Source organism: Camelus ferus, chromosome 11, assembly GCF_009834535.1.
Source record: "Camelus ferus isolate YT-003-E chromosome 11, BCGSAC_Cfer_1.0, whole genome shotgun sequence".
In the NCBI taxonomy this organism is placed as follows: Eukaryota; Metazoa; Chordata; class Mammalia; order Artiodactyla; family Camelidae; genus Camelus; species Camelus ferus.
This window is the reverse complement of record NC_045706.1, coordinates 68,590,668-68,602,271: the sequence shown is the minus strand read 5'-3', so window position 1 is coordinate 68,602,271 and position 11,604 is coordinate 68,590,668. Positions and strand designations below refer to the sequence as shown.

At 57.6% G+C, this 11,604-nt stretch overlaps 1 protein-coding gene across 2 annotated transcripts; it reads right to left on the bottom strand.

The window, feature by feature from the left end:
- Positions 1–458: 458 nt before the first annotated feature.
- On the bottom strand, positions 459–9,434 carry LOC106730513 (anthrax toxin receptor-like). Of its 2 annotated transcripts, XM_032492074.1 has the most exons (5): positions 9,111–9,434; positions 7,627–7,665; positions 6,420–6,506; positions 992–1,107; positions 459–737 (listed from the first exon to the last, which is right to left on the bottom strand). In XM_032492074.1, exons 1-5 carry the CDS (start codon positions 9,312–9,314, stop codon positions 467–469), a joined length of 717 nt encoding a protein of 238 aa, XP_032347965.1. In that variant the 5' UTR covers positions 9,315–9,434; the 3' UTR covers positions 459–466. The 2 variants fall into 2 exon arrangements, 1 of the variants encoding a protein (XP_032347965.1); XR_004324255.1 differs by lacking the exon at positions 9,111–9,434 and adding an exon at positions 8,333–8,382 and having other exon boundaries at positions 459–1,107.
- Between the last annotated feature and the right edge of the window lie 2,170 nt (positions 9,435–11,604).

Genomic DNA, 11,604 nt, shown 5'->3' with positions numbered 1-11,604 from the left:
AGTGGGGGAAGGCGTCACAAGAAAGAGTGACTCCAGGTACAAATGCTTTGAAGCTAAGGGTTGTGTGACCTCGGGGAGCCCTGCAGACAATCCCTGCATACATATACAGGGGCCATTCCAGCAAAACCTTGTTTTCCTTTATTTTCTTTTATTTTGAACATAAGGAAGGTTATGGTCTTCACTGTCCGTCCACCTCAATCCACACATATTCACAACCCAGCCCCGACATATGTTTACCTATAGTGGCCTTACAGAAATCCAACTGAAAGGCATAAATGTAACAGTCAAGGAGCTGGAGGTGAGGGTGGAGAGTATTTTAACTTACTATCAACATGGATTAGGGACAACTAGCTCTGGTCCCCCCAGGGGACCCCCCTAGAAGTTCTCCTGGGGGCTGTGTGCGCGGTGCTTGGAGTAGTCAGAGACACCGTGTGCGCACGCTGGGTGGTGGGGAGGACGCTGAATGCTAAAACATCTCTGTTGGGAGCACGGTTTCTTCTATGGTGGCAAATGGCAAGTAACAGAGGTTGAACTTCTCCAGGGAAATGGAGAGACTCCTCCAAAACTCCCCTGGGCTTGGAGACAGTTTGGGGGAACCTGGAACAAGAAGGTGCACTTCCAGCTGGTGAACAGTAGAGGGCGCCATTTCTTTCTGTGACACATTCGGAATGCAGGTGGCCAAAAAATGGAAACCAGGAAAACGGAGCGAAGGAGGTGAGAAATTCAAGTACTCCTCTCTGCATAAGATTAAGGAAGGAGACACAGGATTGTATTAATATTTCAAGGATGTTTTGGGCTTTGTTCAAAGGGCAGAGTTTGGCTATAACCGCACGCATCCCAGCCCTTGGTGAAAGATGAAGACCCAGCAGTTGGGAGGGGGACACATCATGGCCACTCCCTCAGGACACCAGGGTGCTAGTGGGCAGGAGGGCAGATCATCGGCAGCATCCTGGTGGGCAGCCTGGGGCACGTGGACGGGGGGGTTTGGCACCGTGAGCAGAAGTTCTTGATGGGGAAGCACTCCCGGCTGGGCTGAACGTAGATCGTGGGGCTGCAGGGCAACTGCCCACGCTGGGGGTTCATTAGGGCGACATTGATGCATCTCCCCTGCAGGGAAGAGAGAGAGAGAGAAGGTCACCAGAACCCGCTGGAATTGGGAGCAGAAGGCTGTGGTTTCCCTGGTCTCTGGGGTCTGCTGAGCACCTTCTCTGCTTAAGCCCACCTTTTTCCCACTGCCCAGAGTCTCACTGACCCCCCTGCTGGGTCTGTCTGTGCCTGTTGGTCCCCAGAAAGCCCCACCAGTCCCCACAGGGGCTCCATGTGGTGTGCAGGCTTCCAGCTTCCGTGAACCTGTCACTTACGCATGAAGTGTCACCTCGAGTGCCTGTGGGTGACAAACGCCACTGAACGCTGCCTTCTCCTCCTGGGAGTGTCATTTTCATCACCCTAGGTTTTGAAATCCTTGGCAACTCTTTAGAATAGTGGTGGATTTCCCCAGTAATGTAGCCACACTGGGAAAACAGAACACCTAAACCCTCTTGAATTTTTCACAAGCTCTTTTTTTTTTTAAAAGCAAGCACTGGGGATTGAACTCAGGACCTCGTTCAGACAGCAGCGGAGACCCCCGGGTGATGGCAGAGCCCGAGTCTGCTGTGTGGACATAAGGGGGTACAGAAGGTAGCTGGGGGCTTGGGAAGTGATGGTGTCCTTGCCCTCTGGTTTTCTGTTAATGAAGAGATCTAAGCCAGTGACCAAACACTTCTTACATCAGCTCAGCCTCAGCAAAGGGATGTTTCTTGACACAATTGGCAAGTGGTTGATTGAACCTTAACTTCCAGTGCTTTGAGTTTTGGCTCCAATTCTGGATTTCCTGCATGTTATATAAGGAAGTATCTGCATGTGTGTGTGTGTGTGTGTGTGTGTGTGTGTGTGTGTGCATGCCTGCCTGTGTGGGAGGAGTCGGGGTGCAGGGGTCATCAAGCCTGCTTCCATCACTATCCCAAAGTCATGATCTGAGACTTTCCTGAAGCACAGCTGTCAAGTTAGGACTTCCTGGAGGGCTGAAGCCCTGTCCCAGCTTTTATCTCACACCCCTCTGTGCGCAAGGTCATAGGACAGGGGCTCAGGACCTCCCTGGCCATGAACACATCATACGGCCTGTCTGCAGCTCAAATTGTTACCCAGGACAACTGTTTCCAGCAAATACATATGAGCTCAAAAATAGTCTGCAAACAACACAGTGTGAAAATAAGATATTAATATTCAGAATTGTTTGCATGAGGAAGGAAGTACTTTCCAGATTTTTATCATCCTGAGAGCAGGGTACAGGAGACATAGACTGGGCTGGGAAGTGAGCCTCCCTTGGGGTCATTCGCAGCCCTGCTAATCCCTCCATAGCCCTGTCACGTTGAGCCCATCACAAAGTGTCAGAGCCTCAGTTTCTTCAGCTTCAAAATGCGGAGCCATGACCACTTGGCAGGACAGAGAGGCAGCCACGCTCACAGGGAGGAGCTGGGCACCGGGCTGTTGGCGCTGGTCTTCCTGCTTCACAGCTGTGTGACTGGGCAGGTGACTCCACCGAGTGGGGGTCGGCTTCCTCCTCCATCCAGTTGTTGGAAGGATGAAAAGCATGGGCTTGTGTGAAGTACTCAGCGTCTGGCCGTCCCTGCTCTGTATAAACCATTGCTGTTAACTGTGACAATGAAGTGAGAGCCTCAGGTAAAGGGCCTTGTGTGGTGGCGACATCACCCAGGCTGCACTCTCTGGGGACACTTATATCAGTGTCAGCATCACATTCTGTGAGACAGGGGAGGGCTTCCCACTTTTACATAGTTTTCCTGATGGATCTAGGAGATCTGATTTCCATGAGCTGAGTGGGCTGCCCTGGGGAAGGCGGTGAAGGGAGAGGATCAGGACCTCGGGTGGGAGTCAGGGTTTGGCTCAAGACTAAGAAACTAGACTGTCTTATTGCAGTATTATTATTATTATTATTATTATTATTATTATTATTATTATTGTTGTTATTATTATTATTATTATTATTATTATTATTAGCTGCATCGTTGCATATCTGTGTGCAGGGAGAGATGGCCTGGAAGGGACCATTAGGAGAAAACTTCCTCTGGGGATCAGAAGGCAGAGTGGGGTGGGGCAGGGACATACATGCATTTTGCAGAAAGTTATAGCAAACAAGACTGACTGCTGCTGCAAAAACACTGAGGTTTTTGGTAAACTGAGCCTCTGGGAATGTCCCGCATTGCATTGTGCTGAAGTACAAAAACATCTGGATTCACTGCAACAAGCAGCGGACTGGGCTTTTACAAGGCAGTGGCTCCTACAAGTTCCCCACCAGACTGCACTGGTAACCCCTGAGCGCTTTCCCATCGGCAGGCCTGACGGCAGTTCCCACCCAGGATGAGCAGTTTGGAAACCGCCTCCCCTGTGCAGCGGGGCCCGGATGGACGGAGGAGAGAGAGGCTGAGCACCGCGCTGCCAGGAACCGCCTCCCTGTGGCTTCTGCTCTCCAGCACAGCCTGGTGAAGAGGGCCTGGGGGAGGTTCTGTCCGAGGAGAGCTCCTGGAGGGGGCCGCAGGGCACATGAGGTGGCCTGCAGTGAGGGGACAATTGGCTCATGTCTGTCCTGGCAGGACACGTGGCCAATGACTCCAGTCCCCCTGCCTGGGCCAGGCTAGGCCAGGCCGAGTGCCCCAAGCTCAGTCTTGCAGAGTTTCCCACTGAGATGTGCTCTCTCCTCTGGCTCCAGACCATCCTCTCACTCAGAGAGCCTGTGGCTCAGGCAAGAAGAACACGAGGCCACTCCCGAGTAACGTGTCCCCAAGCAGCCTGGCAGATCGAGTTCTCAGTCCCAGCCTTCCTTGCATGGAAGCAGCATTCTCCACCTGTTTCTCCTGGAGCCTCTCCCCAGAACCACACTCTGCACACTCAGGGCCGGGGCTGGGGGCTGACGCTGGTTTGCAGAGATCCAGGTTCCAGCTGACACCCTATCTCTTAGTCTATGACTCACTTTAAGGCCTGGGACCAGTGCACTGAAGGCTTCATGAGAAGGAGCCAGGACCCCCGCACCTGCTGGAATACGGGGTACCCACAGAAATCTTACAACACTCAGGTCTCTAGGACAACGATTGGGAGGGACGAGGTTGGGGGGATGGGGCAGAGGAGTTGGGGGGCACGTCCACAAGGCACAGTTATGGGCTCCCAGCCCCTCTCAGGAGGAGCAGGTTGATTTCAGGCAGCTCTGGCTGCTGCCACTCACTCTCCCAGTGGCCTTGGCAACTTCCCTGACCTCTCAGGCCTCAGTTTTGCCTTCAGCAAGCACACAGGTCACTGCGAGCTCACACAGCTGGGGGGACTGGAGAGCTGGCGTTCAGGGCCTGGGCAGCTATAAGGGCCCCTAACCCTTCACTCTGCCACGCCCACAACCTAATTTTGCAACGCAGCCCCTTGGAATGTGCCTGTTTCAGAGAGGGGCTCAGCGCCCCTGCCCTCACCTCGCTGGGCAGGGGGCCATTTCTGGAATCCTCCCCTTGTCCACCCAGGGTCTCTTGCCTCCCTCTGCTTCAACCCTCTGTCTGGCTCTGTCCCTCTTGCTCCTGAGTGGGCATCGCTGAGTGGGCATCTCCACTGTTCAGGGCATAAGGCTGGCATGGGGGCTCTCCTGACCACAATGGGGCTGTGGTTCTGGGGAGAGACTCCAGGAGAATCCGGCTTCCATGCAAGTAAGGCTGGGACTGAGAGCTCGATTCAGACCCAGGCCTAGGTCCCAGCTGCCCTGACACCTGTCACCAGGCTATGTCTTGCTGGGTGCACATCTCTAGTGTGTCATTAGCAGCGCCCAGGGCTTTTCAGGCCTGTCCAGAGCTTCTAAATACCCTCTGCCCAGTCACCAAGAGCCAGTGTTTGCATGATTCAGAGAATGTGGTTCATTCAGCCCTCATTACAGACCCTGGGGCCACAGTGTCCTCCGAGCCCCTGGCCCCATCTGTGCAGAGGGGCTGAGCATGGGGACACCCCCATGGAAAATGATGTCCAGACAGATGACTCCCAGGTGAAGTAAAAGCTCTGTCCTCCTTGGATCTGGAGGCCTGAGTAGGGCAGCCCTCTCAAGGTTTGGAAATAACTATCATGAGATCATGTGCTGATCCAAAAGGGGGCAAAGTAGGAAAAAGGGTAGGGCCGGGTTCGGGGCTTAAATCCAGTTCTGCCTCTCCCACCCTAAGTGACTGGGGAAAAGCCCCTCAGCCTCCCTGTGGTTCAGTCCCCCTTCGGTGAAGCCGGGACAAGCAGGGCCTACACTCACAGTTACCGGGAGAATCAGAGCAGTGAAAACACGTGAAGCTCTTAGCCGAGCACCTGGCCCACAGAAAGGGCTCAGTAAAATTATCTGCTGTTATGTTAAACTCCAAGGCTGACAACCGGAACAATCTGGCTTCTCCGCATTGTCACAGGCGCTGACACAGGAAGGCATCTTGGCTACCTGGCAAAAGCAGTCAGCGTTTCCAGACAACACCGGGGAGGGGCTGTCACCATGACTCCCACCACTCCTGGCACCTGAGTGACCAGCCCGGGAGGGCCTCATGGATGGGGCGCAGCCAGCTGTCCCACAGGGTCTGGTGGGCAGTGGGAGGCACTGGGAGGCCAACAGGACTCCCTGCCTGCCCTCCTCTCCAGCCCTGTTTACTTAAGATCAGAAGTGCTGAGTGTTGCTCTGGGTAAGCAACTTCCTGACACACCTGGGACGAGGACGCAGGATAAACGTGTTGAGAATCACCCGGGAGGCTCGTGAGCACCAGGTCTCCACGTCTGGGGCGTCCTTCTTGCCAGATGCCCAGACAGGGCTCTCTGACCCAGAGTCCCAGGGGGCAACAGTCAAGGGCAAAGACAAGACCCCAGCGCACGGGGAGCATCACTGCGCCCATCCCGTGGCCCTGGGCAGGCGCCACATCACTGGTGCCTGGCTGCGGCGCTGAACAAAGTCACACAAAGTATCCAGTTTTCCCTGAAAAGCAGGTGTGCTTGTGAGGGATCTACAGGCATAGACGCTGCCACTAGAGGGGTCGTGTCCCCTCTGACTCGAGATGGCCTCCCAGGGCTCTGTCCCCACCACCACCCCAAGACAGCACTGGAGCCTCCACCCGGGGCCATCCCCCAACACCCAGAACCCTGGCCCCAGCCTGAGGGGGAGGTCCTTTTGCCTGGAGCCCTGGTGGTGGTGCGAGCATGAGCCCGCATACATTTTGGCCTCTCCTGGGCCACTAGGTCAGGAGGCCTTCGGCTTTTCTTGGTCCCAGTGACTGCAGTCCACGGCCCGTAGCCCACGCCTACTCGGGCCGTGCCTGACGGGCCCAGGGCTGTGCGCGCGGCGGCCCCCCTCCCCTCCGGCTCCCCAGGGCCCTCCTCACCTGCATCCGTTTCATCCTGCCGCCTTGGCACTCACAGGGGACAATCACCGTGGGGCACGTCTGCATGGGACACGTGTCCTCAGGGTCCTAGGAAGAGAAAACCCTGTCTGCTTCCTCGTCTGGCAGCTCCTGGCTGCAGACACATGACATCTGTTGCCCCAGCCCCTGTCAAGTTCTCGTCACTCAGGGAATGTTTGCTGGAGAATCAAGGACAGATGAGCAGCGGCGGGCAAGAGAGCGTCCTCCGCGTGAGAAACACACTTTCTGCTCCACAAAGATGGATCTTCTACAAAGGCCAGCAAACTCTGTCCTGTCCCCTTGGTTCCCAGAGCTGCCCTTGTTGGAGAAGCTGGGCCTGAGGCTGTGTCACATGATGGAGGCTGTAGGGGGCGGGTCACGAGCAGGGACAGAGGGGTACTCACCTGACTCTGGCAGATCCAGTGTCCCCAGGCCACACTGCAACCAGCGCAGATGCCAGCCCAGGCAGTGACCCGGTTTCCCACCAGACCTCAGGCCCAGGTCTGCTTTCTTGGGTTGTTGGGACACCATGCCCCTGCTCCAACTGCCTCTTATGGCCCTGGTTTGGGCACCCACCCTGGTCAGCCACAGCCTGCTCCCCTGTCCCTTGGTCCCTGTGCTCACCTGGGCTGCACCCCCTTCACAGCTCAATGTCCCTCCTCCCTCCCCTCTCCTCAGCCCCATGTCCTTAAAGGTCACCCCCAGCCAAGGCCCTCATGCTGACAACAGACAGAGATGAAGACCAAGGACTCAGAGCCTGGAGAAGGGGGACCAGGTCCCTGAAACCTGAGGGTCCTTTTCCAAAAGCTCACCTGAGTCCTGCGGAAGGACCATCCTACAAACACCCCTTGGGAACTGGCAAAAAGCCCATTTATTTCATGAGGGATCATAGCTGTTCCTGAAACAGGCCACACCGCATTGCTGATTCAGTGACAAAGGCTCTGAATGAGGCCATGCTGGGAACGTGGGGAGTGTGTTGTCTGGGTGATACTGGTGAGTCCCATGTCCTCCCTGGAGTCCCTCTGTGCCTCTCTGTCACCATCCTCCTGCTGCCAGCTCTCCCTGCCCAGGTAGGTGGGAGCTGGGGTGGTGGGGGAATGTATCCCCATCGGCGGCAGGAGGCCTCTCTGTGCGGGTCAGCCTGTGCATCAGGCAGGCCGACAACATCAGGACCAAACACACTGCTTACCTGTGCTCTTTCCTGGGTTGGTGGTGGCTCCTTGATGGTCTAGAATGGAAGTGATCACAGTTGAAGTGGTCAAAGTCCAGTGCCCATAAAGTTTATCTCCACCGAAGTGACACCTTTGGGGACAGGCCTCTGTGGCACGAACTGGCTCCTTCTCCTCCCGCCCCAGCCCGGGGGTCACAGCTCCCTCCACGATGACTCTGCTCACCTCCATCCATCTTTTTCCTGCCTACTTGGTATGCAGAGAGGGACAATCTCTGTGGGGCACGGTGACATAATCCTAGGTTGGAATCCCTGTGGGGCTCTGGCTCGGCTTTGCGGACAGGAGGGGACCCTGTTCAGTGGCAGCAGGGGGACAGAACATGGGCTTTGGGGTGAGTCTGGGTGTCCCTTGCCCGAGGGTTTGTAACCAACAGGCTCCACCTCCCCGAGCCTCAGGCACCTCAGTTATCACAGGGGAGTCGGCCCCTCCCTGCAGGGCCGAGGCTGAGGCAGGCAGCTAAGGCACCTGGTCCCTGGTAGAGGCCCCACCTGGGAGTGTCCCCAGCAGCCCTGACGTCACATGAAGACAAGAGAACACCCCACCCCTTCCTCCTCCCTCCTCACCTCCCGTCCCCTGCAGCCCCGGCCTCCCAGCCCTCAGGGGTGCCGTCCGCCCCCACTCCCCGGGCCTCTCTCTCCCCATGTCCCCTCTTTGCAGAAACCCGACCTGCTGCTTCTCTGCTGGTTGGCGTGGCCTTTCTCAGCTCTGCTCTGTCCTCTTCCTCACCCAGCTCTCTGGCTCCCTCCCCGGGCCAGCCTCTGTCCTTGGCTACCGTCCTGCTTTATCAGGACACCCGCCACACCCCCTGAAGGTGACATTTACCCTCAATGCCCCACAGGTATCCACACCAGACCAGCCACCAGGCTGTGAGTTGCTGTGGGCGGGGGTGGGTCTGCTTCATTTCTGTCCCTCTGGGCCCAGGATAGAGCCCTGCACATCCTGGTGACATAGTAATGACTGAGGAAGGAGTGACGGAAGGCACTAGAGATGTGGAGGGACCGTGCTGTTTTCAAAGGCACAGCTATCCCCAAGGTTAGCATCCACCTGGCCAGTGTCCTCCTGCCTTTGGGCAGTCAGTGCCCCTGCAGACCCTTCTTCTCCCCCCAAGAGCAAAGGCCCCTCCAGCCTTGGTCCTCCTGAGTCCCCCAGAAGCCTGACTGTTGTGAAGCAGCCCTGGCCTCAGGGACCTGGGGTCCCTTCTCCCCAGGGCCCAGGATATAGCCCAGAGGCCACCTCCCTATGAAAGCAGGAGGCAGGTGGCCACCTGGAAGCCCAGGCTGTGTCCATCCCGGATGGAAGGCAGAGGCTGTGCCTTGTTTGCCGGTTGAGGACCTGGAGCTGAGGGGAACCTGCCCACAGGCAGTGTCATGGGGCAGACACGTGTCTGGGCCCTCGGGGGGTTGATGAGGGCCGGACACAGGCTGTGCAGACAGGGGTCACTCACCTTCTTGCGGCACAGCCACCAGATGCACAAGAGCAGCAGCAGGAACAGGAGCAGGGCCGGGATGAGCCAGAAGAAGTTGAGGGGGATGACGTAGGGGATGCACAGGGTGGGTGGGGGTGGGGGTGCCTGGGGAGGCACTTCAGCTGGGGGAGGCACTGGTGGGGGAAGAGCTGTCTGGGGAGATGTCATCTGGAGAGAGGGCATCGGGGGAGGCCGCTGGGGGACGGTTGGGAGGCTTGCTCCTGACCCTTGTGCCTACAGAAAGAGCACATGACACAGTCCTGGCCTGGAGCTGAGTGACGTCTTCCCCTGCCACTCAGATCCCATGCCAGGTCTCCCGTCTGCCCAGTCACCCTTCGACTTGGGTTGCCCTACCTAAGGAGAAAGATTCGAAGATGATAGGGCTGGTACCTAGAACGCCTCTCTGGGATAATAAGCTCAGGGCCTCGGTCTCCTCCTCTGTGACAACCTTAATCACTGCAGTCATGGGTGTGGCAACATTAGTCACTCTGGTCATCATGGTGACAGCCCTCAGCACTGTGGTCCTCACTGTGACCACTGTAGGCATTGTGATCGTCATCATGACACCTGTGGGCACTGTGGGCATCGGTGGTCCAGGGCTGGTCTCTGGGGCTCACTCTGTGGGAGGCACGGGGGTCAGAGTCCGGGGGCTGCTCTTGGTGATTTCTTCCCAGGTGCCCACCTACTGTTTCCCACAGCTGATTTCTCCCATCAGCTCCTTCTCCCTTCCCCTCAAAGTTACCTCATCTAGAGGGACCACAGTGGGGCTAGGAGGTCAGGCGTGGTCCCCAGAGAGCCCCTCTGGAGCCCTGGGCCATGGACACCATGCCTGCCCCTGCTCAGCGGCTGCCCCCATGGCCCTGTCAAGGAGGTCCAGTCCTCCAAGCAGTGAGAACCCAGCCCTCACTGTCTGCCTATATGACATACAGGGGTTCTGTGAGGACCACAAGGAGCTACGATACACAGATGGGTGAGGGAGGGGCAGCCGGGGCCCCCTGAGAGGTGGGGGTGCAAGAACACAGCCAGGAGACCTGATCACAACCCCAGAGCCTCTCTCCCCTACTTTCTGCAACCTTGGGCACAACGACCCCATCTCTCTGAGCCTCTGTTCCCACACCTACAGTGAGGAAATGGTGGGCAGCTGGGAGCTGCAGAGAGAGACCACAGACAGTCCCAGCACAGGCCAGGGCCACGTGGGGGCTTAAGGAACGGGGGCTGTTCTCGTGTTGTTGTTCATAACCAGGGCACGTGTGCTGCATCTGAGCACCCGCACACTGCACAGCCCTTCCTAAGTGAAATGCTCTACTTGAGAGAAGCAGGGCAGGGGAGGGGGCAGAGAGAGCCTGTGCCCAGGAAGCAGGGCGGCCGAAAGGAGAGGCCCAGTCAGGCTGAGGGGACCTGTGCTGGGCCCAGAGCCCCAGGCTGCTCCTGGGTCTCCCCAGGTCTCTCCTAATGTGCCTGTGGACGGGTGGCTGCAGGGGGTGGGACCCTGGTGGGAAATGTGTAGGTTCAGTCTCTGATCCACAGGGGGATGTGCAGGGACAAAGGAGACAGACACAGGAGACCGTCACACGGTTGGCACCCTTACCAGCTGGTGCTGGACACCAGGGTGGTGGCCACTCGGCACAGGCGTCCCTCCTCCTGGGGAAACCTCACTCCCGCCTAACACTCTCTGTGGTCCACGTCAGGCAGCCCCAGGCTAAGGTGCCCAGCTGATGTGGAGCTTGGAAAAGTGGGTCTTAGGGGAGCAGCGCTGTGCTCCCAGATTCCTCTCCCCGAGATGAACCCCCACCTGCCCCACGGCCCTGACAGCTTCCCCATCAACAGAGGCGAGAGTCTCCCTGCAGAGACCAGAGCGAGTCAGGGGAGAGGAGCAGCTGAGGAGCATGAGAAAGGAGGAGAGGCACAGGCAGGCTGATGACGTCTGCAAAGTGACAGCCGGTGTCCCCAGACAGGCTCAGGAGGTGGGAGCTGATGGTCAGGAGTGGGTTCAGAGCCCTGCCAGCTGCTTCAGCCACACAGCGGGAACAGTCCCTGACTGTGCTCAGCCACAGCTGGTCCAGGCCTCCGGACCCCTGTGCCCAAGACCCCAGTTTGGAGGGCCCAAGTGTCCCAGAGGTCCTGCACTCTGTCTCCTAGGACACAGTGTCCCAGCCTCTCCCACTCACCCCGCTGGAATCCGAGGTGGAGCCCGGAGCTCCCCGGCACAAGGCTCGGGCCAACGGGGGTGGCCAGGTGGGTCTAGGGTGGGCAGAGCCTCAGCACCGTTTCTGGAGTCTGTCTAGAGCTCTAATTGGTCCCTTCCAAGTGCCTTCAATGACCCTGGCTTCACAGAGACAGCAGAGGTTTGCAAGATCTGGACAGTAAGTTGTACCCCAGGTGCTCTTCGTAGTAACACGCCCAGGGCACTGCCCAAGCCTGATGCGGGTTCAGCTCCTGGGTGTGGCGCTCAGGGCCCTGAGCTGCCTGTGAG

Coding starts and splice junctions, on each gene's coding strand:
- LOC106730513 (XM_032492074.1), bottom strand. CDS start 9,314: ATGCCCTCTCTCCAGATGACATCTCCCCAGACAGCTCTTCCCCCACCA. Junction 7,666..9,110: donor GGTGGCTGTGCCGCAAGAAG/GTGAGTGACCCC, acceptor CTTCCATTCTAG/ACCATCAAGGAGCCACCACC. Junction 6,507..7,626: donor CAACCCAGGAAAGAGCACAG/GTAAGCAGTGTG, acceptor TTCTCTTCCTAG/GACCCTGAGGACACGTGTCC.